The following is a 22,266-nucleotide window of genomic DNA, read 5'->3' on the forward strand; positions in this document are numbered from 1 at the left end:
CTTCTACACCTGCATTACTTGCTGTTTGGGGTTTTAGGCTGGGTTTCTGTACAGCACTTTGAGATATCAGCTGATGTACGAAGGGCTATATAAATAAATTTGATTTGATTTGATATACCACGGCTGTCAGCCAATTAGCATTCAGGGCTCGAACCACCCAGTTTATAATGATGCACTTAGCGAATGTTCTCTCTACATGCTTGTTTGGAAAACATTTAAAAGTTGGCTCGTAAATAACGATGCATCTGGTACGATCAGCGTAATGCTTAAGTTACATCGCAACTGGGAAACGATGCCTAGGTCAGTCTCATTGAGTAGCTATTAATATAGAACACAAATCAATGCTTACCTGCTGTTTTGGGCACAGCAGCTGCATTCAGCTGTAATACAATGTAAATAAAGGAAATGTCAGGTAGATAAGGTAAAATGTATTTATTGATTCCCCATGATTATTTCTAGTCTGTCTGTGTCTATGGCTAAATATGGTATTGATATCCAGTTAGCTAAATAACAGTCTCAATTGCTAGAAGCTAGATAGATAGCTAATAGTGTTGCCTCTTTCTGTACATGAACATGCTTGGTTGACCTCGAGCGATTTAGCAAACTTAGCTAGCAGTCATTCTTATCAACAATCCAATCGGCTCATGAACCAAGTTTGATCAGAAAGAGGTAGAGTGACTTTGTATTTAAAACCAAAGCTTGTCTATGATATTGACAAGATAGTCAATTGACCGCTCTAACAATGGAAATACATGTCCTCAAAGATATAAGGCAGGCGGGAGGCGGCGAGATCAGGTGGGACCATTCTAGGCAATGAGAGGCCAGATATGTGTGCGAACAACAGGACATCAAGATAGAGGACTCATCTTTGTATCTGTGACGTTATAGCGTCTGTGACAGAATGGGAAACACTGATGCTATCTCTATTTTAAAGTAGTACAATTTCTTGTTCATTGGCTGATTGCTCCCAACTCATATGAATTCCCACCCAGTTAACTATTTTTAAATGGTGGAAGCCCTCTCTGACAACGTCCATGTTAAAACGAGTTCTATCCATGATGAGTCCTCTATCTATCTCTATGAAAACAGGCACAACTCCATTATAAAGTTGTTTTTCTTTAAAGTCGTCCAAATGCCACATGCATTTGTAACAACCTAACCTTTACTAAACTTCTATTCGATCAAATAAGCCTCCCGTAGCAAATTAGCAATTACATTTTTTGTTAACCTCCATACAACAATTCCTCACGGGCGGAGTAAAACCTCTCTCTTCGTCTCTTCCTCTCTAAACTATACTGAACAAAAATATAAATGCAACATGCAGCAATTTCAAAGATTTTTACTGATTTACAGTTCATAGAAGTAAAATAAATAAATGAGGCCCTAATCTATGGATTTCACATGACTGGGCAGGGGCACAGCCATGGGTGGGTATAGGCCCACCCACTTGAGAGCCAGGTCCACCCACTGGGGAGCATGGCCCAGCCAATCAGCCAGGCTCAGCCAATCACAAGCATTTCGCTACACTCACATTAACATCTGCTAACCACGTGTATGTGACCAATACAATTTGATTTTTCCCCCACAAGGGCTTTATTTCAGACATAAATACTCCTCAGCACTCCCCCCCCTCAGACGGTCCCACAAGTGAAGAAGCCAGATGTGGAGGTCTTGGGCTGGCGTGGTTACACGTGGTCTGCGGTTGTGAAGCCAGTTGGATGTACTGCCAAATTCTTTAAAACAGCACTTGTAGGCGGCATATGGCAGAGAAATGAACATTCAATTCTCTGGCAACAGCTCTGGTAGACATTCCTGCAGTCAGCATGGCAATTGCATGCTCCCTCAAAACTTGAGACATCTGTGGCATTGTGTTGTTTGACAAAACTGCACATTTTAGAGTGGCCTTTTATTGTCCCCAGCACAAGATGCACCTGTGTAATGTTCATGCTGTCTAATCAGCTTCTTGATATGCCACACCTGTCAGGTGGATGGATTATTTTAGCAAAGGAGAAATGCTCACTAACGATTTTTGTGCGTATAGATCATTTTGGCGATCTTTTATTTCAGCTCATGAAACATGGGACCAACACTTTACATGTTGCGTTAATATTTTTGTTCAGTATACTTTAACATTATTTAGCTAACCTTAGCTACCTCTATGATGATTTGTTCCAGAGATTCGTTGTCAGTTGTGATGTCAAAATACACTACTGGGTTCTTGACGGGTCCAGACGAAAACAACCTCGTCGCAGCAATCGCCAAAGAGCAATATTTTATATGATTTTTAATTTACAAAATCTTTGCATAGTTGTCAACATGAAGTTCTGAGAATGGGGGTATGTGTGATTACACATGACGTTGCAAAGACCCCCAACAGCGACACCGAATGATGATGTTGTGCAGATAGATTGCTAGTCCATGAAAATGATGAATACATCTGTCTACAAAATTCAATAGTATTTTTATTTTTATTGTTAGAATGTCTTATTCCTCTCCCCATCAAAGCCTTTACTCCAATATTGAACTCTGTATTTTAGGTCTAAATAACTTTATATGTGATAGACAGGATGCTTCCTTTTTTAAGGTAGTTTCAAATTGTGCATGCATGTAATAATCATATTGTTATGAAAGCTCTTAAACTGACTTGACTGCCAGTTGGTCTTCATAGATCTAGCATTCTCCACTGTGATTGCGTCTGGTGGATGACGATACATTTACTGTCATTAAAGTTACATAGAGGATAGAAGATGTAGGCTATTGGAAAACCAAGACCATGATGCATGAGTTTCATTTGAATACATATTTATTAGATAAATATTAGGATGTCACGTCATCTAACTACATACAGTTTTGCAAGACTAAAAATCACAATTCTTTTTTTCTGACCAGTTTAGTATATGAAATGACTGTACACAGAATGTACAAAACAAAAAAGACAACTGCCACCTGGTGTGTCAATCACTTCAGATTGTACCTCGGAAGTAATATTTTTTGCCTAATCGTGTAAAAACTGTAAATTTGACAAAATTGTACAAACTGTAAATTTTGTATCAACAATTTTTAGGAACCACTCATGGTTCCCACAAATCCCGATTGGTACCTCAAAATTATCTTTATTATTTTGTTGTTGTAGCACCTTTATAAAGTACACAGGTAATAGAGAAATACACAGAAGTTGAATTTTACACAAAAAGAAACAGATGTGTATTTTTTTTCCTTTTCCAATGGCCGTGTTTGAGAAGTAGATAATAAAGTATCTTACATAAATGAACAAATGTGGTCGGAGAGAGAGGACTGTACAGACTATCTCAAACACGGACTCCTTTTCCCACAATTCAACAGTCTCTTCTGACAGGAGGATGCAAACTTTACAAATTCTAAATACACAATGCGTATCATTGTCCCCTGCGTGGGGAAAATGTCTACATTTCTGTAAGTTAATGAGTCTCTATTTGTCATTTACATAATGTACATGCATTCCTTAGACCCTCCAGACCCGTTTCTTTCTCTTCTCTTGCATTTAAGTGACCGAGTAGAGAGGGTCGGGGGGATCACAACATCTCCCATTTCCTTTCCATGAAAATACATTGCATCCTCTAACACACTCCACTTGTGTCCATTGACTGTCCAGCTACAGTTGTGTGTGGAGCCTGAACCTCGGACAAGACTCAAACCTCTATGTGGCGTATAGAGAGTAACGTTGATAGACCAGACTTCAGCATCATGTCTACACAGATCTACAAACAGACGGGGCAGGGGAGTCAAAATACCTCGCTGTGGCAGTGCATTGTCTTCAACAAATAGACAGACCAAAGGATCAGTTGTGTTCAGGTGATTCAACCAGCATTGGGGATCATTCCTAAGTCCTAACAATATCCACGGATTGATCTAGAAATATTCAATTTCATTTAGTAGGCTACATAATCTGATGTAAACCAAATTATGATTATTCTCACAAAGTCACTTAATAGATAAACAAAGTAATAACTTAAAATAGGAGAACAATATCAAAAACGCTACGAGGATAGAATAATACACATGATGATCTTGTGTTGTACAAAAGAGGGTAGCACAAAAATGTCAAAGAACTCACATTCAATTCCAGAGGGTATTAGACTTTTGACTTAAAACAAAAAAAGACTGGGGGTAAAGTCACTTTTCCCTCAATACATTAGCAAATATATTTAAAGCATACATTGTCAGGATGACAACCATTTTAAATTATTGTCTTTATAAACCATTGTGGGATCATGTGTGCTTTTCCTTTTTTTTCTTCTTTTTTTTTAAGATGACAAAATACAGTTTAACAGTAACAAGACACAGAAAATGCAGTGCAACCACACATTTATTCAGAATAATTTTTGATGGGTTCCCTAGGAGTATGCTTAAAGCATAGAAGGGCATCATTCTTACATTATAGTAATGTCCAGGCCAACTCCTACAAACTGTGGGATAACTTTGGTGATGTTTCATGGCAATTTTACAATGAACAGTCAAAGTGGAACAAACATGAAAATAAAAAAGTTGGACAATACATTACCATTAACCAAAATCATTCCTTTGCAAGAAAATGTCAAATAAAATCATGATAAAAATAATGCAATGACTATAAAATAAAAAAGACAATATTCTTTCCCTCTAATTTAGAACAGAGGCCATTGGCACACATGCACTTCTTAACACATGGTAGAGCCAAACCATACAGTATAGTTACAGGAGCAATTGCAGGCCTGTAGAACAGAGGAAGACTCACCTTAAAGAGGGAGAAACAGGCTAACTTTAATTCTGGCTCTATTACAAGGGCCGAATATATTTTGCAACACTAGATGTTTCTGTCTATTATAGACTAAACAGGGACTCTTCTCTTTTCTCTTTTTCTATCAATCTCATCCTCACTCTTTCTCTTGCACACGCACACACACGCACACGCACACACTCTCTCTCTCTCTCCCACACGCACACAATTCTATATCATTCTAACCCAAAACAAATGTATTGGTAAAATTCATTTTTGTACAGCCCACAGCCCGACATGGCATTGTACTGCAATATCAGGGAAGAGAAACTTTAACAACATTGGACGGGGCGATGGGCAGACAGAATAGTTAACAGTGCTGATTCTTCGATAGACTGGGTTGGGCTAGCTATCCTCCCCCACAGGCCTTGGTCTCTCCTCTCAGTGCTCTGCCTGTGATGTGGTGTGGGGCTCTGTCTGTTGTGCTTCAGTAGAATGGATGGAACGGACCCAGTGCTGACTGACTGATGTCACGATGGAAACACACACTGTGAGCTAAGGGTCACAGGTTATAAGAACACACTTTATTTAGGTCAAAGGTCAGGGGTTAAAGGTCGTGGTCTCAGGGGATCAGGGCTTGGAAGAACACACATCAAAATAGGATTGATAGAAACACTGGCCAGGACAAAAAGATGACTTTTCTTTCCTATTCTTGTATGTTTTTTTTTCTTCCTTTTTGTATAATGGGGGAAATAAGAATGATAAAACAATGCTACAACACTTTTTCCTAAAAGCCCACACAGAGAGTTCGGCCTGTGAAGTCATACGCATAGAACGTGATTAATAGCTGCACAGTTTTCTTTCGATATAATATCATTTAAGGACTAGACAGCCGACATTGGCTGTCGACGTGTTGTTGTCGGCCAGAGGAGCTCCGCAGCTCCGCGATTCTTTACATGAGGAAGAGTGTGTGTGAGGAAGTGAGGACTTGAGTGCATTTCCTGTTTCCTGTCTCTTTCACACACAGTGTCCACTCCCTGACATCCAGACTGTCATCCTCATCTCATGTTCTGACAGATGACCTCATGCCACCTACACGTCTATGCCACAATTGACAAAACATTGTGTGTGTGTGTGTGTCCGACGAGGTGTGAACCCGGGTGTGTAGGAGGTGTGACCTGACTGGGGGTTTGAACTTTGAACCCTGGGTCTGAAGTGCACTACACATTGGGTAAGTCCACTCGGGAAGTGCCCCCACTACCAGTCCATATGAGGATGACGGTGTGTCTATGGACTCTATGGAGAGTCCAGCTGGTTGGACACACAGCCTGTGGTGTGTGTGTGTCTGTGGAGAAGATTTGGGTTTGGCTCGAGGGGTGAGGGAGGCGAAAGGTTAATTGTTCTCAAAGAGGGAGAGCAGGTCATCGTTGCTGTTGGAGGGGAGGTCCGGGGGGTCCAGATAGGACAGGAGCTCGTCTGGGTTGGCCAGCTCTGGAAGCAGCTGTAGAGAGAGAGACAGAGAAAGAGAGGGAGAGAGAGAGAGGTGGATGAGGCAGGGAAGGAGGAAGAGCCAGAGAAAAGGAAGATGGGGGAGTGAGAGTGATAAGGGAAGAGAGACAAGAATTAGGATACATATTGTCAATAGACTTCTCATTTCTATCCAAGAGTCTTTTTAAACAACTAAAGCTATTAGCAAAGCAGCTGACATGCTCCATCAAACCAAAGCTAGGTAATGAGAGAAGCAGGGACGATGCTAATGCTAGCTAGATGACGTTTGCACCTGTTTGCGCATGCATCCTAAGCACGATGTCACAATGATGTCACACTTACATCTAGGGAGGGCTCGGGCATGTCACCACTGATTTGACCTTCGATGCCCGAGGAGGGGTTAAAGTTCAGATCGCTGTGCTGGTGGCTGTTCTGGCCTTGCTGCAGCTGGGGAGGCGGGGCCTGCTGGCGAGGTGGCAGCAACGATTGGCCGCTGTGATGTAACGACTGCCCTGATTGGCTGCCACCGTGATGTATCAACTGGTTGTTGGGGTGAGGAGGCGCGTGCAAGCTCTGCTGTTGCATGGAATTATGGGACTGATCAGTGCTGGAAGGATGAGACATCTAAGGAGGGAGAGAGGGATGGAGGGAGAGAGAGAGAGAGACGGAGGGAGAGAAAGAGAGAGAGAGACGCAGGGAGAGAGAGAGAGAGAAAGAGAGAGAGATAGAGAGAGATAGAGAGAGAGAGAGAGAGAGAGAGAGAGAGAGGGAGGGAGGGAGAGGAAGTAGAATGTGTTTAAAGAAAGCTCTGAGCTGACATGTAGAGGATGACATGAGCAAGGCTTCTAAGACAAGCTGAGCACAATGCCAAAGCTAACCTGATTGAGATCAGTGCTTTTTATGAACTACAAGGTCTTTGAGATGATATACAATAAGTATTCCTATTCCTTTCATATGACATTTGTTGTACCCTCCACCTGGGAAATGTTTGGGTGTGGGTGTACTACTTTTCTATGAGGATCTTCAGCAACTCTGGTATGAGTGCCCCTGGTGGTTGGTAGTGGAGGTGTAGGGGACTTACAGGGCCGTTGATGCCGTGGCTGAGGGGCTTGTCCTGGGATAGAAGACCCCCAGGGAAGTCTGGGGGGTGGGACAGCTGAGGGGTGTGGATAAAGTCACTCATGGGGGATCCTCCTCCTCTCGGTCCACCTCCACCACCTCCCCCGCCCGAGGGGTTACCGTGGGCGAAGTCAAAGTTCCCGTGACCGTGGTAAGTGTTGCCTAGCAGCACAGAAAAACATAAATAAGGGGAGGGGACTCTTAAGGTTGTTATGACTGTAGTTGCTCTGGATAAGAGTGTCTACGAAATAAACAACATTTAACATGTTCAAAATGTGTAATATCTGAATTCTGAAATTGGTCTTACCTGGGCCTCTCGGGCCACCGTACTCCCCTGGGTTGCCCCCGGCGCCGACGCCCCCGTGCTGAGCAGGGCCTGATGGGTAATGGGAGGGGCCAGGGCCCAGCTGGGCGATCATCTCCATGACATTGGGCATGGTCATCTGGGAGGGGCTCATGGTCTTGAAGCGTTTGGCCAGTGGTCCATCAGGGTCTTCTTTAATATGGAGGTCAGATTTGATGGGCACCGGGCGCCAGCTACACGATGGGTCAATGTTCACCTCCTCAAACTCCGAACTACGGGAAGAGAAAGGGGACCTTTTTATACAGTCCCATATAACAAAGGATGGAGGAAGTGGAAAAGTCCAGTATTACGAAGACACTGTGGTAATAATAATATTGGGGCACATACTTCTGGATGGCGTTGAGGATTCCCCACATGTACTGGTCCACCTCTAGACCCTCTAACAAGGCAGTTTTACTGTGAAGAGAGAAAAAGAGAGAGAAACAGGCATAATTTTAACTCATCCAAAAAGGAGACATAACTTTATTGACAAAACATAGTTTGGAAATGGTCATCACATACTTGCATACAGGACACCTCCACATCCCCCTCTCACAGTTCAGCTGCAGATACGACTCCAGATCAAAACACTGTGGAAGACAAAACACTTATGAGTCTTCAGGTCTCAGGCAAGGTTACTCATCACATTAGCGTAGTTTACCGAACCACCTGTGCTATAAGGTCCTAGAGTTTTTCCTGGTCTAGGCACATAGTCAGGGAAAACTGGTGGCCCTATCCAGCCATCTACCGTGTGAAAACATACCCCTTTCTCCCGTCCTACCTGTACGTGTTTGCAGTCATGCCCCCTGGCGGGCAGCTGGATGCGCCTGAAAGTGATTGGGCATTTGAGGGAGACTTTGATGGCGGTCTGCTCAATTCCATCCTCCCCATTTAGACTGGTGTTACCCGACGAGGCCACAACGCTGCTGAAGTTCCTCTTAACTGGAGGGAGAGACAGATTACAGTTAGATTAGAGTTAGGCATATTAATGTAAAGGTAGTAAGATGGGGTGAAGGCTATATTAGTATAGTAGTAGTATAGTACAACATGATAGTGGTAACATGCTCTTGGTGATGCAGTGTTCTGCAGGCAGGAGTCAGAGTTATAGTAAGACACGGTATAGACTATTGCAGTATAGTTGTGCAGTAACAGTAGCATACTCTTGGTGATGCAGTGTTCTGCAGGCAGGAGTCTCTTCTTCAGGAGCCCTTGCAGGACGGAGCGGACTGAAGGCCTGTGGACCAGCTGCAGCACAAACAGGTGCGACTGCACATAGAGGAGGGAAATAAATAAATAACATAAAGACATAAATAACATAAAGACATAAATAACATAAAGACATAACATAAAGACATAAATGACATAAAGACATAAATAACAAAGACAAAGACAAAAATATAATAAATAACATAGACATAGACATAAATAACAAAGACATAAAGACAAAAATAACATAAATAACAAAGACATAAATAACATAAAGACAAAAATAACATAAATAACAAAGACATAAATGACATAAAGACAAAAATAACACAAATAACATAAAGACATAAATAACATAAAGACATAAATAACATAAAGACATAAATAACATAGACATAAATAATATAAAGACATAAATAACATAGACATAAATAACATAAAGACATAAAGAGAAAAATAACATAAATAACATATACATAAAAAACATAAAGACATAAATAACATACATAACATACAGACATAAATAACAGAAAGACATAAATAACATAGACATAAATAACATAAATAACACAGACATAAATAACATAGACATAAATAACATAAAGACATAAATAACACAGACATAAATAACACAGACATAAATAACATAAAGACACAAATAACATAAAGACATAAATAACAGACATAAATAACATAAAGACATAAATAACATACATAAATAACATAAAGACATAAATAACATAAAGACATAAATAACATACATAAATAACATAAAGACATAAATAACATAAAGACATAAATAACATAAAGACATAAATAACATAAATAACATAGACATAAATAACATAAAGACATAAATAACACAAAGACATAAATAACACAAAGACATAAATAACATAATGACATAAATAACACAAAGACATAAATAACATAAAGACATAAATAACACAAAGACATAAATAACACAAAGACATAAATAACATAATGACATAAATAACACAAAGACATAAATAACATAAAGACATAAATAACACAAAGACATAAATAACAAAGACATAAATAACACAATGACATAAATAACACAAAGACATAAATAACATAAAGACATAAATAACACAAAGACATAAATAACATAGACATAAATAACACAAAGACATAAATAACAAAGACATAAATAACATAAAAACTGGATGATGAACACATCCAGTGTATCCTCTACATACATTTAAAATATCCCTTGTATCCTTTGCTCTGCATTTCTATTGAATTGTGTACTCACACAACAGCACGCGGTGACGGTGATCTGGATGGTGTTTCTGCCGGGCTGACACACTTGCTTCAGGTGCAAGGGTTTATGGGACGTCTTGTTGTCGCCCCGCTCGATGGTCAGCGGTGTGGCATTGACACTGACCTGGAAGGAAGGAGGACAGTGTGTCTGTGTGTTTGTGTGTGTGTGTACACATGTGTGTGCGTATCTGTATGCACGCTGCATGCGTATGTGTGTGTGCTGACCTGGACGGAGGCAGGCCAGTTGGTGTTCATCTGTCGGTCCTCATGGTGGTAACACTTGAACTGCAGCTCCAGGTCTGACCTACAGGGGCAAAGAGAAAAGGGCAGAGGTCAATACAGTCAAATACAAAACGGTTTTTCCTAATTCTCTGGGACACCCAGCCAGGACAGCACAGTTTTGTTCCAGCCCAGCACTAGCACACCTTATTCAGTTGGTCAAGGGTTTGTTAATATGCTTAGTTGAAAGTTGTTTCAATTATCAGGACTGCTATTGGCCAATATTGTACAGGGAATGCGAACAATGGCAACATTTTTTGTGACGGTACAGAAATAAGACTGGCGTCTCACCTCCATATGAGGGTCTGGTGTAGAAACAGTCGTAGGTGTATGTGTCTGTGTGTGTGTCCGTCTGTGTGTATCTCACCTCCACATGAGGGTCTGGTGTACCGACGGTCGTAGGTGGTAGACGTGGTTACTGACGGCGAGGTTGTGTTCCAACCGGAAAGGTTCCAACACCACGCCGTCCCGGACCGGGAAGGTCAACCGCAGCTCCTCGTTGGGATTGGCTGATGGGAGCGGAGAGACAGGACAGGAAGATAGGACGTCAGCTTTCCTTTTAACTGTATCTGTGGCAGTGGGGTAAGAGTTGTATATTGGTTTATTAACAGTCAGACATACAGGAGACAGTGGCTGGGGCACCAGGATACCACTGTGAGGTACTAACTAACTACCACGTGATATTTAAGTATTTCATTTTTAATACAAAAAAAATCAAAAAAACAGTTTTTGCTTTGTCATTATTGGGTATTGTGTGTAGATTGATGAGGGTAAAAAAACCTATTTAATACATTTTAGAATAAGGCTGTAACGTAACAAAATGTGGAAAAAGTGAAGGGGTCTGAATACTTTCCGACTGCTCTGTATCAGGGCAGCATGTAGTAGTGATCAGGGTTGGACTCAATTCTATTTCATTTCCAGTCAATTCAGAAAGTAAACCAAATTCCAATTCCAAATTCTCCCAATTTAAAAGGATTGCAAAGAATTGGAATTCCAGTATACTTTCTGAATTGACTGGAATTGTACTGGAATTGACCCCAACTCTGTTAGTTATGTAGAGAAGTAATCATGTAGTGAAGTAGTCGTGTCTCAATGGCTTTGTATCTCATGAAAATGAAATAAAACCATCAATGTACTGCAAAAACTTGGTTGTGCAGGCATTGCTGTATTTTCAGCCAAAGGTATCGAAAGTGTTACTGACGGCTTGGTCAGAGCTCTGCTGTACTGTCTGTAGACTAGCCACTGTGTCTGGATGCTCCAGTGTAAGTACTCACTGGGAGGTGGAAGCGCTGCCATATTTGGTTTCATGTCAGGCGGGAACGGGGGCTTGACATCCTGGTTGGGCGAGAGGTACGGGGGCATACTGCTTCCGGGGGTCATAGGAGGAGTGGGGTTACCAGGCACCGGGGAGTGGGGGTAGTTACCTGGCCTGGGGGCCTGCAGAGAAGGAGAGAGGTAAAGGGAGAGGGAGAGGGAGGGGGAGAAAGGATAGAGGGGGAGGGGGAAAAGGAGAGAGGAAGAAGAGTGATACATACGGGTTAAAGAAAAACCATGAGAGATAGAGAATTCAAAGAACTCTGTTGGCATCTACATTTGCTTAGACAAAGGATAAAAAAGGAGGGCACATACCCCGTTGCCTTGGCTATATGAGTATCCACCTCTGTTCTGACCGTTGAATGGCTCTTGCTGTGAATGAAACAGACATCAATGGTTAAATGTACAGCTGCACAATGGGAGCAGGAGTAAATGGTCAAATGGTTATGTTAGTGTGAGGAGAGGTCTAGAGCTTACAGGTAGATAGGGAGTGTTAGTGTGAGGGAGCTCTCACCCTATAGTACTGCCCCATGGGCATGCCTTGCGGGTGGTAGTGGCCTTGCCCCTGCCCCCCGGGCATCCTCTGGCCGGGGTAGTTTGGGGAGGGCATCGGCCTGGATGGGTTAGAGGTGGGGTACTGACTCTGCTGGGGAGGGAACTGACCGTTAGGACCATACTGCTGACCCACGTAGTTTGGCTGTAGGGAAGAGAAGGAGAGAGGGAGAGAGAGGGAGAGAGAGGGAGGGAGAGAGAGAGAGAGAGAGAGGGAGGGAGGAGAGAGAGACGAGAGAGAGAGAGAGAGAGAGACGAGAGAGAGAGAGAGAGAGAGAGACGAGAGAGAGAGAGAGAGAGAGAGAGAGAGAGAGAGAGAGAGAGAGAGAGAGAGAGAGAGAGAGAGAGAGAGAGAGAGAGAGAGAGAGAGAGAGAGAGAGAGAGAGAGATAATCAATCAGCAACTTAATTATTCTATTAACATTTGTAAGAAAGGCATGCACTGCATGTTGGGAGGTACTATGAGAATATAATACTCAAAGGAAACATACACCCCCCCCACTCTAAACACACACATATCCCTCCCCCACACACACCATCCAACTCACCTCCCCAGGATAGGGCCTCTTCATGCCCTGCATAGGCATGGCCTGTCTGGGGCCTCCAGGTCCTCCGTAGCCCTGCTGGGGCATCCTCTGGCCATGGGCCCCGAAAGGCCCCATGCCTGGGGCTTGAGTTTGATTCATGCCCATGGTAGGCCCACCCATGCTCGGGTTGTTCATGGCCTGGCCCATGCTGCCTGGGTTCATGCCTCCAGGGGGCCCTCTGGGGCCGGGCTGGTTCATGAACTGGTTGTTGTAGGCCTGGCCTGGGCCCATCTGGAAGGAGGAACACATCTGGACGAAAAAGAAAGGAGGAAGAAAGGACAAAGAGTTACAGTTAAGTATGAAGCTGCAGGTTTGACTCCATGGTTTTAGTCTGTATTTAGTGTACAATGTATGTAGTAGTATCTGGTTTTCCTCAGGCCCAAAACAAGATATTATAAGTAAGTAACTACATTTGTTTCTAACTTTTAGCAACCTGTATTATGGCAATGGTGTGTTTGTGTGCGTGTTATGATAACAGTGCTTGTACATGAGTGACGTGTCCGTACCTGTCCATACTGGTTAATCTCTTTGTTCTGGGTCTCCTGCTGCATGGCTGCCACGGTAGCAGTTGCTGTGGCGGTTGCCGTAGCAGCGGCGGCGGCAACAGCGGCGGCAGCAGCTGCAGCTGCTGGTTGGGTGAAGTCGCCAGGCTGGCGGGAGTGTTGGGGCATGCCCATCCCCCCTGGGGGAGTGTTAGGACCACCTGGGTAACTATATAACGGACACAATATGAATTAGAGCTGTGCATACTGTATGTGTTAAAACCATAGAGTAAGAGTGAGATAGTGAATGTGTCAGTCTCAACTTCATTGATGTGTGTGTATGACCTCTTACCTCCCGCTGTAGCCCCCTCCACCGGGGTATCCTTGCCTGCCATACATCCCCTGCTGCATGTAGCCCTGACCCTGGCTTCCCTTGGCCGGGAACTGCTGCTGCTGGCCGGGAAACTGGGGGGAGTTGAGGCCTGCCGGACCCCCAGACATACCCTGGCCCATGGGGTTACCTCCTGGGTTCATATGGCTGGAGCTGTTGGCCAACACCTGGGTGAAGAAAGGTCAAATGTCAAATCATCTCACTGATATTGTTTGTCTAACAACTGATCATTGATATAGTGTTTGATTAGACACAGCAAACAGTGTTAGGTCAAGCACAGAGATCCTAATATGTCATTCTATGATGTCAACTCACTGTGTGGGACTTCAACAAGAGATCTTTGATATAGGCCTAGCTTTTGGTGATACACACACAGCGAACCATATTTCAACCAACATCAGAATTCCAATAAACCCCTAGCCTCTAGCCCCTGGGAGCTTTTGTCAATCTGGTAAAAGCAATATGGTGATGATTCCACCAGGTCCAATCAGAGGGCAAGATGGAACTACCGCCATATAACACCTATCCAATCATCTCAGATCTACACAAAGTGCCTAAGGAGACTTGGGATTGAGGGTCTGTCTTCGGTAGTTCAATTACTAGACTCAATACAAAGGTATACGAGCATGTGTTGTGTGTCGAAAACATCAAATAGTGTGTACTGAAGTGTGTGTGTGTTGTGTGTCTCACCTGACTCTGTGACGTGTTGGTCACACCCCACACGGTGGTAACAACAGACAATGACCCCGGGGGCTGGTTGGTGTTCTGTTGCCATGGAACTGAGTCGTAGGCAAATGACCCATCACTACAGAACAAATACGAACACACACATTAACCGAGAGATAGGCAATATGGACAAAAATCCATACCGCGATAAATTACCTGAATTGATGTGATAACAATAAATACAATGATAAGTTTATAACATTGATGTGCACCACATTTTTTGTAATTATCCTTTAAAGCCCTCCAGACAAAAACTAAATTTTCTTGTGTTTTATAAATATTTCCACACTATGAGGTTGGAATAATACTGTGAAATTGTGGAAATTATGATAATTCCCTTTTAGTATAAGAGCTGTTTGAAAAGACCGCCTGAAATTTCAGCCTGTTTTGGTGAGATTGAATTTTGGCCAATGAATTAGGAATTAGAATTCTAAATAGGATTTGGCATTCCATGGTGACATCACCATGCAGTAAATTAGTTAATAGACCAATAAGATAGAGAGTACCAAACCTGTCTTCCAATAACCAGTGTGGTAAAGTACTTAAGTAAAAAATACTTTAAAGTACTACTTAAGTATTTTTGGGGGATATCTATACTTTACTTTACTATTTATATTTTTGACAACTTTTACCTTTACTTCACTGCATTCCTTAAGAAAATAATGTACTTTTTACTCTAAACATTTTTCCTGACACCCAAAAGTACTTGTTACATTTTGACTGGAACACACACTTATCAAGAGAGCATCCCTGGTCATCCCTACTGCCTCTGATCTGACGGACTCACTAAACACAAATTCTTCGTTTGTAAATTATGTCTGAGTGTTGGAGTGTGCCCCTGACTATCCGCAAATAAATAAATAAATAAATTGTGCTGTCTGGTTTGCTTATTATAAGGAATTTTAAATAGTTTATACTTTTACTTTTGATACTTAAGTACATTTGATCAATTCCATTTACTTTTGATACTTAAGTATTTTTAAAACCAAATACTTTTAGACTTTTACTCAAGTAGTATTTTACTGGGTGACTTTCACTTTTACTTGAGTCTTTTTTTATTAAGATATCTTTACTTTTACTCAAGTATGACAATTGAGTACTTTTTCCATCACTGCCAATAACAGGTCATTTTCAGTTTCCCCCTCCCACTCAGACCACACCCAGACAGTCCTAGCAAAATTCTTGCTTGGGAAATTGCTCTTTGCTAAGAAGTTATTTTTGTTTCTCTTTGACCATTTTTTATTGAAAACAATTACAGTAAGATACTTGGTTGTTATCCAGAAAATGATTTGAAATTGAGATAAAAACAGCTGCATTGGACCTTTAAACTACTACTTCTAGTTTGATGGTTGTAGCCATCGATTGTCCCATTAACAATCACCCATATTAACACACTTATTTCAGCACAATCTTCACATTTCTCTAGTATAGGCTGTTTATTGTAATGAACAATGTCAGCAAAATGCCTGCGATAAGTGATCGTATCGCACGCACGCACGCACGCACGCACGCACGCACGCACGCACAGACCCTGTCATCACTGCAGTGCAGATACAAAGACATAGTAACGTGACAGCCGTGGATCTCATTTGGCCAAGTACATAACACAACAGAGGATTGCATATCCACCCAGAATGTGAAATGTGCTCATAATCCTTGGAAGCCTTTGGCCACGTATATGTTATTTGGAATATTTGGCATTAGAACTCCAAACAAATTGGAGGCTAGAATATGAAGAACCAAACTAAACTCTACGGGGAGAGACAGACGGAGTATCTTTTCACACACACACACACACACACACACACACACACACACACACACACACACACACACACACACACACACACACACACACACACACACACACACACACACACACACACACACACACACACACACACACACACACACACACACACACACACACACACACACATAGCTGTGGTGTTGGAAGGGACCCAATATACTAGTATCTTCAAGGAGGTAGAACACCTCCCAAGATGCCCAGCGCAAAGCAGAATTGTGGCAGCCAGGTTTGGAATTGGGACAAGCACAGAACATTCTTCTGAACATTACTTCACTGCAGCCCACTCCCTCCGTTTGTGCATGCCTGTGTCTGTGAATCGATACAGTTACATTATCAGGGAAATTCTTTTTTCTATTTTATTTTACCTTTATTTAACTAGGCAAGTCAGTTAAGAACAAATTCTTATTTTCAATGACAGCCTAGGAACAGTGGGTTAACTGCCTTGTTCAGGGGCAGAATGACAGATTTTTACCTTGTCAGCTCGGGGATTCGATCTTTTGGTTAAAAGTCCAACACTCTAACCACTAGGCTACCTGCCACCCTTTTTGATGATATATTGTATAATTTTGACAATATCTCAAAATAGTTTTTGTGCTAGTTGGCTGCACCTGCACTAAAACACCAGTAATTTTCTTTCATAGCTTGTTCTCCACTTTTATTTCCATGACCGATCGAAACCCGTTTTCACATGGCTCTCGCTTGTCCCTCTGCAGCAGACATACCGTGAGCAATATGTTTGGAACATCGAATCGCAGTGCACATTGAATCATGAGAGAATCGCAATACAGTATCGGCACCTAAGTATCGTGATTATATCGTTTCGTGAGGTCCCTAGCAATTCCCAGCCCAGCGTGTATGTCTGTTCCTATCCTCCAAGCTAGCTCTGCTAAGCTTGTCTTAGCTCACTTTCATGAAGAGAAAAACTCAGTACATGTATTTATTTGAGAAGGGACTGGGAGGAGAATATTCTAGGTTAAATGCAACATAGGGCACGATTTATATAGCTTACTTTGAGGGGGGAGAGGTGGGAGGAAACTGAGATTTAGGTAAACATTGTTAAAGTTAACACGAACGATCCAGTTTAAACCAGGGAACCAATGAGGGAGTGTGTGTTTAAATGACATGTTCACACCTGTTGTGTAAGTGAAAATGAAAGTGACAATGTCTCCCTTTGTGTAAAACAGAAAACATATACAGCAAAGTACACACTGACAGACGGACGGACGGGGACACACAAACACACACTGACCCATGTGAGAGTCCTCCAGGGGGTTTCATGGTGTTTATGTTGGGCTGCATGGGGACTTTGCCCTGAGGGGACTCGTTCTGTCTGCTCTTCTGGTGACGCAACAGCAGGAGGCGACCCAGCTCCTCGCACCACGATGACAGCAAGGCTACGGGAAAGAAAAACACACACACACACACTCATGTGTCAGTCTAATAATGTATGAAAAACACACAGACACTCATGTGTCAGTCTAATAATGTAGGAAACACACACACACACACACTCATGTGTCAGTCTAATAATGTAGGAAACACACACACCCACCCACCCACCCACCCACCCACCCACCCACCCACCCAACCCACCCACCCACCCACCCACCCACACACACACACACAGTCAGTCTAATAACGTAGGAAACACACACACACACACACACACGTGTCAGTCTAATAATGTAGGAAACACACACACTCACACACACTCATGTGTCAGTCTAATAATGTAGGAAACACACACACACACGTGTCAGTCTAATAACGTAGGAAACACACACACACACAAATGTGTCAGTCTAATAATGTAGGAAACACACACACTCACACACACTCACGTGTCAGTCTAATAATGTAGAAAACACACACACACACTCATGTGTCAGTCTAATAACGTAGGAAACACACACACACGTGTCAGTCTAATAACTTAGGAAACACACACACACACACACTCATGTGTCAGTCTAATAACGTAGGAAACACACACACACTCATGTGTCAGTCTAATAATATAGGAAACACATACACACACTCACGTGTCAGTCTAATAATGTAGAAAACACACACACACACACACACACACACACACACACACACACACACACACACACACACACACACACACACACACACACACACACACACACACACACACACACACGTGTCAGTCTAATAACGTAGGAAACACACACACACATGTGTCAGTCTAATAATGTAGGAAACACACACACACACACACACACACACACACACACACACACACACACACACTCACGTGTCAGTCTAATAACGTAGGAAACACACACACACACACACACACACGTGTCAGTCTAATAATGTAGGAAACACACACACACACACTCACGTGTCAGTCTAATAACGTAGGACACACACACACACACACACACACACACACACACACACACACACACACACACACACACACACACACACACACACACACACACACACACACACACACACACACACACACACACACACACACGTCAGTCTAATAATGTAGGAAACACACACACACACACACTCACGTGTCAGTCTAATAATGTAGGAAAACACACACACTCACGTGTCAGTCTAATAACATAGGAAACACACACACACACACACTCACGTGTCAGTCTAATAATGTAGGAAAACACACACGTGTCAGTCTAATAATGTAGGAAACACACACACACGTGTCAGTCTAATAATGTAGGCAACACACACACACACACACACGTGTCAGTCTAATAATGTAGGAAACACACACATACACACACGTGTCAGTCTAATAATGTAGGAAACACACACACACACGTGTCAGTCTAATAATGTAGGAAACACACACAGGTCGGTCTACATATACAACTTTACACTTTAACTACAGTCTGTCGGTCTGCTAAAACAGTCTCCAATATGTCAGTTTGAAGTAAGTCAGTTTCTATTACCAAACATTAGGATCCTATGATATTATTTTTACTTCAGCAAAATGATTTGGACTCTCTGAAAGTCTCCACAGCCACTTCTGCCATCAGAAAAACAAACAAACAATTGCCCATCAAAAATGCTTGATCAGAACTATCTCAATTGATTCCTCAACTCTCTGACTATGTTCTGCCCACTACATTTGAGTGCTGCCTCTCACTCTTCAAGTTGGACTGCAGTTCTGCCTCCTGCCACATTGAGGCACCCTAACACAGTAATCCCAGCCTGTCTGTTGCTGTCTGATTGCCAGTGTAGATCTCAGTGACTGATGGAAAGAATCACACAGTGTTTATCTGCAGTACATCAGCTCTGATCGCTCTAGAAGAGTCCTCTGGCTTTCTGAAGAGGAATGGTAACATTGCAGAGCGAGAGAGGGGGGGGTGGGAAAAGAGAGAGAGGGAGAGCTCGAGATGGAGAGATGGAGACAGAGAGAGAGAGAGAGAGAGAGAGAGAGAGAGAGAGAGAGAGAGAGAGAGAGAGAGAGAGAGAGAGAGAGAGAGAGAGAGATGGATATGGGTTAGAGAGCGTATACCCGTCCTCTCCCCTCCTCTTTCTCCCCTCCACTCGTCCCCAATGACTAATCAGATTGCTCAGCGTTCTCAGTCATCTTCAACGCAGGTAACTGTCTGCTCCACCATGCAGGCAGGCAAACATCATTATGAATGGTGTACGATGCACTGTACATAAGAAGAGCTTTGGACTTAATGTCTAACATCTTAACACAGAAAATCATCTCAAAAGGTGCTTGAGATCAAACAGCAAAGCCTTAATTGAGCCATGAATAAAGGAGAGGAGAGAGAAGAAACGAGAAGAGGAGAGTTGACCACAGCAGAGCAGACTGAGCCACATTGAGCCAATCTCTGAGAAGTCAGTCTCAGGCTCCCAGCAGGTTTCTGCCAGAGCCAGAGGGAGGAGAGACTCAGCCCTCCTACTTAAAGTGGAATTATTCCACCCTGCCATTACAGAGAGCTTATCTCCCCACTTAATCACCACCTCCGTCCTCCCTCCGCACGCCCAGCCTGTCGCAGGACCTGGCAAACTGCTATTTACACCCATAGTGTTCTGGTCAAAAGTAGTCACGGAAGGGTTAAGTACTCTGCTAGTATCCTCACTCTTTCTCGCTCTCTCTCTCTCTTTCTTTCTCTTTCTTTCTCTCTCTGTTCTACAGTAATTAGCATTCGGAGTTTCCTTGTAATGGAGGACTTGCCCTCTATCATTAGTTAATGGAAACAGCAGCCTGTTGCCCCGGGTTACACTTCCTGCTGTTCACACAGGCTGGATGACTCAGGTAATTTAGCTAGTGGATATTCTCCTCCTCTACAGTTAAAGGTACAGTCCACATGACGACATCATTATATCTTTCTCTATGTTGACACTGCAATGTTTCAGCACTTGTACATGATAAACAGCAAGTTTAAAAGACCAGACCACACATTTCCACTGAACGTACAGTATGGATGAATGCAGAAAGCAGTGATGTCACAGACTAGCCTATATTACAGGCTTGGCTGTGCAGCCCACATTACTCACAACACTCTGATATAGACACACATGCAGATCAGCTCACGTACAGTACACTACAGATAGAGGTAGTACTACATAGTACACACAGATATGAGACAGTACACTTTCTCAGAACATGAAAACCGTACATTGGACGCCGAATACACGCATTGTCAGAAGCCTATACACATACAACGTGTGATACAAGACAAAAAAAGCTATTTCTATAAAATCATAATCTATATAAAGCTCCAGCCAGTATGCTGTGTAATGTGGGCAGGATAATGTGTGCAAAATAAGAAATATGAAGAGAGGACATCAAATCCTCTTGAAATCAAAAGGTCTGCATCCAAAATGGAACCCTATTCCCTATGTAGTGCACTACTTTTGTCAAAAGTAGTGCTCTTAAAAGGGAATCGGGTGCCATTCGAGATGCAGACAAAGTCATGCTTCTGCAAAACCGTAATGGAACCCATTTAGCAGCCAATGATATCCTTCCCAGCTAATGACCCTCCTCCACTCCACTCTGAGAGCCTCTGCCCAACCAGAAGCACATCCAATGGGTTTATAATCCCTCTCCATGACTCTGGGGCAGATTCAATCAAAACCACACTGCAGGAAAAACCAGCACAGGGTAAATAATCACATTCATTTTATAAACGGTCTGTTTTTTATTTGTTTACTGAAACACAACTGTTCAGGTTTTCTCATAGTGCGAGTTTGATTTGGTCTCTGTGAGCATACGGAGCATACAGATGGAGGGGTGGAGGTGGAGTAACGATAAGCGGTCGGATGCTGGAGCCAGAGAGGGATGGATGGAGGGAGGAATGGAGCGAGGTTAGCTACCTGAGTCACTCTGACATCTCCTGCAGGTGTTGGTTTCTGTAGGGTTCAAATTACACATTTTACTGGGGAGGGAGGGGTTAATCACGAACAAAACACAAAATGCAGCAGCAACAGTCAAGTTAAACGTGCAGTCTGCAATTTCTGTGTCTTGTATCCCTATGTGTGTGGCACTGGCACCAAACCCACAAACAATCGAGGCTCAAAGTAAACACACACACAAAACAGAAGTTAGGCCCGTATAAGAAAAAAAAAACGCAGGCTCGTTTGAGCCAATCACTCGCAAAGAGCCTACCCTTCCACCCTATAGGGTCAGACTACATAGATATATATATTTGCTTTATATGCATTTGATATGAATACTTGACTGACAAAGAGATCCAGAGAGATGGATAGCCATGCAGTATGCTCTTTAAAAAAAGGCAAAGAAGAAGTCATAGTTCTGTAGTGATAGAGATGAAGAGTCTGTTAGTCCTACCAAGTCAATATATTTGTCTGAAATGCTTCATTGACCACACAAAGATATGTAGAGAGGTGGAGAGCCATGATGGATGATGCCCTAAGTAGAAAAATAAAAATACATGCACATTTATTCTGGTTGACTTCAA

The 22,266-nt window shown here is 42.7% G+C and overlaps 1 protein-coding gene across 9 annotated transcripts in view; it reads right to left on the reverse strand.

Annotated features, from left to right (window-relative positions):
- Positions 1 to 2,785: 2,785 nt before the first annotated feature.
- Positions 2,786 to 22,266, reverse strand: part of LOC139571027 (zinc finger MIZ domain-containing protein 1-like) — a 201,415-nt gene continuing 181,934 nt past the window's right edge. For 4 of the 9 annotated variants that reach the window (XM_071393499.1, XM_071393500.1, XM_071393498.1 and 1 more), the window contains 20 exons: positions 21,662 to 21,697; positions 17,568 to 17,712; positions 14,473 to 14,587; positions 13,744 to 13,949; positions 13,416 to 13,620; positions 12,871 to 13,158; positions 12,286 to 12,468; positions 12,087 to 12,143; positions 11,732 to 11,894; positions 10,825 to 11,026; positions 10,404 to 10,482; positions 10,171 to 10,302; positions 8,846 to 8,951; positions 8,467 to 8,627; positions 8,208 to 8,275; positions 8,034 to 8,102; positions 7,650 to 7,918; positions 7,305 to 7,504; positions 6,566 to 6,847; positions 2,786 to 6,236 (listed from right to left, as the gene is read on the reverse strand). In XM_071393499.1, coding sequence (XP_071249600.1) covers positions 6,129 to 6,236; positions 6,566 to 6,847; positions 7,305 to 7,504; positions 7,650 to 7,918; positions 8,034 to 8,102; positions 8,208 to 8,275; positions 8,467 to 8,627; positions 8,846 to 8,951; positions 10,171 to 10,302; positions 10,404 to 10,482; positions 10,825 to 11,026; positions 11,732 to 11,894; positions 12,087 to 12,143; positions 12,286 to 12,468; positions 12,871 to 13,158; positions 13,416 to 13,620; positions 13,744 to 13,949; positions 14,473 to 14,587; positions 17,568 to 17,712; positions 21,662 to 21,697 — 3,074 coding nt within the window. In that variant the 3' untranslated portion in view covers positions 2,786 to 6,128. The remainder of the gene's footprint in view (positions 6,237 to 6,565; positions 6,848 to 7,304; positions 7,505 to 7,649; positions 7,919 to 8,033; positions 8,103 to 8,207; positions 8,276 to 8,466; positions 8,628 to 8,845; positions 8,952 to 10,170; positions 10,303 to 10,403; positions 10,483 to 10,824; positions 11,027 to 11,731; positions 11,895 to 12,086; positions 12,144 to 12,285; positions 12,469 to 12,870; positions 13,159 to 13,415; positions 13,621 to 13,743; positions 13,950 to 14,472; positions 14,588 to 17,567; positions 17,713 to 21,661; positions 21,698 to 22,266) is intronic. The other 5 variants (XM_071393501.1, XM_071393506.1, XM_071393504.1 and 2 more) reach the window with 3 other exon arrangements.

The sequence above is a fragment of the Salvelinus alpinus genome, chromosome 3, assembly GCF_045679555.1.
Source record: "Salvelinus alpinus chromosome 3, SLU_Salpinus.1, whole genome shotgun sequence".
NCBI lineage: Eukaryota > Metazoa > Chordata > Actinopteri > Salmoniformes > Salmonidae > Salvelinus > Salvelinus alpinus.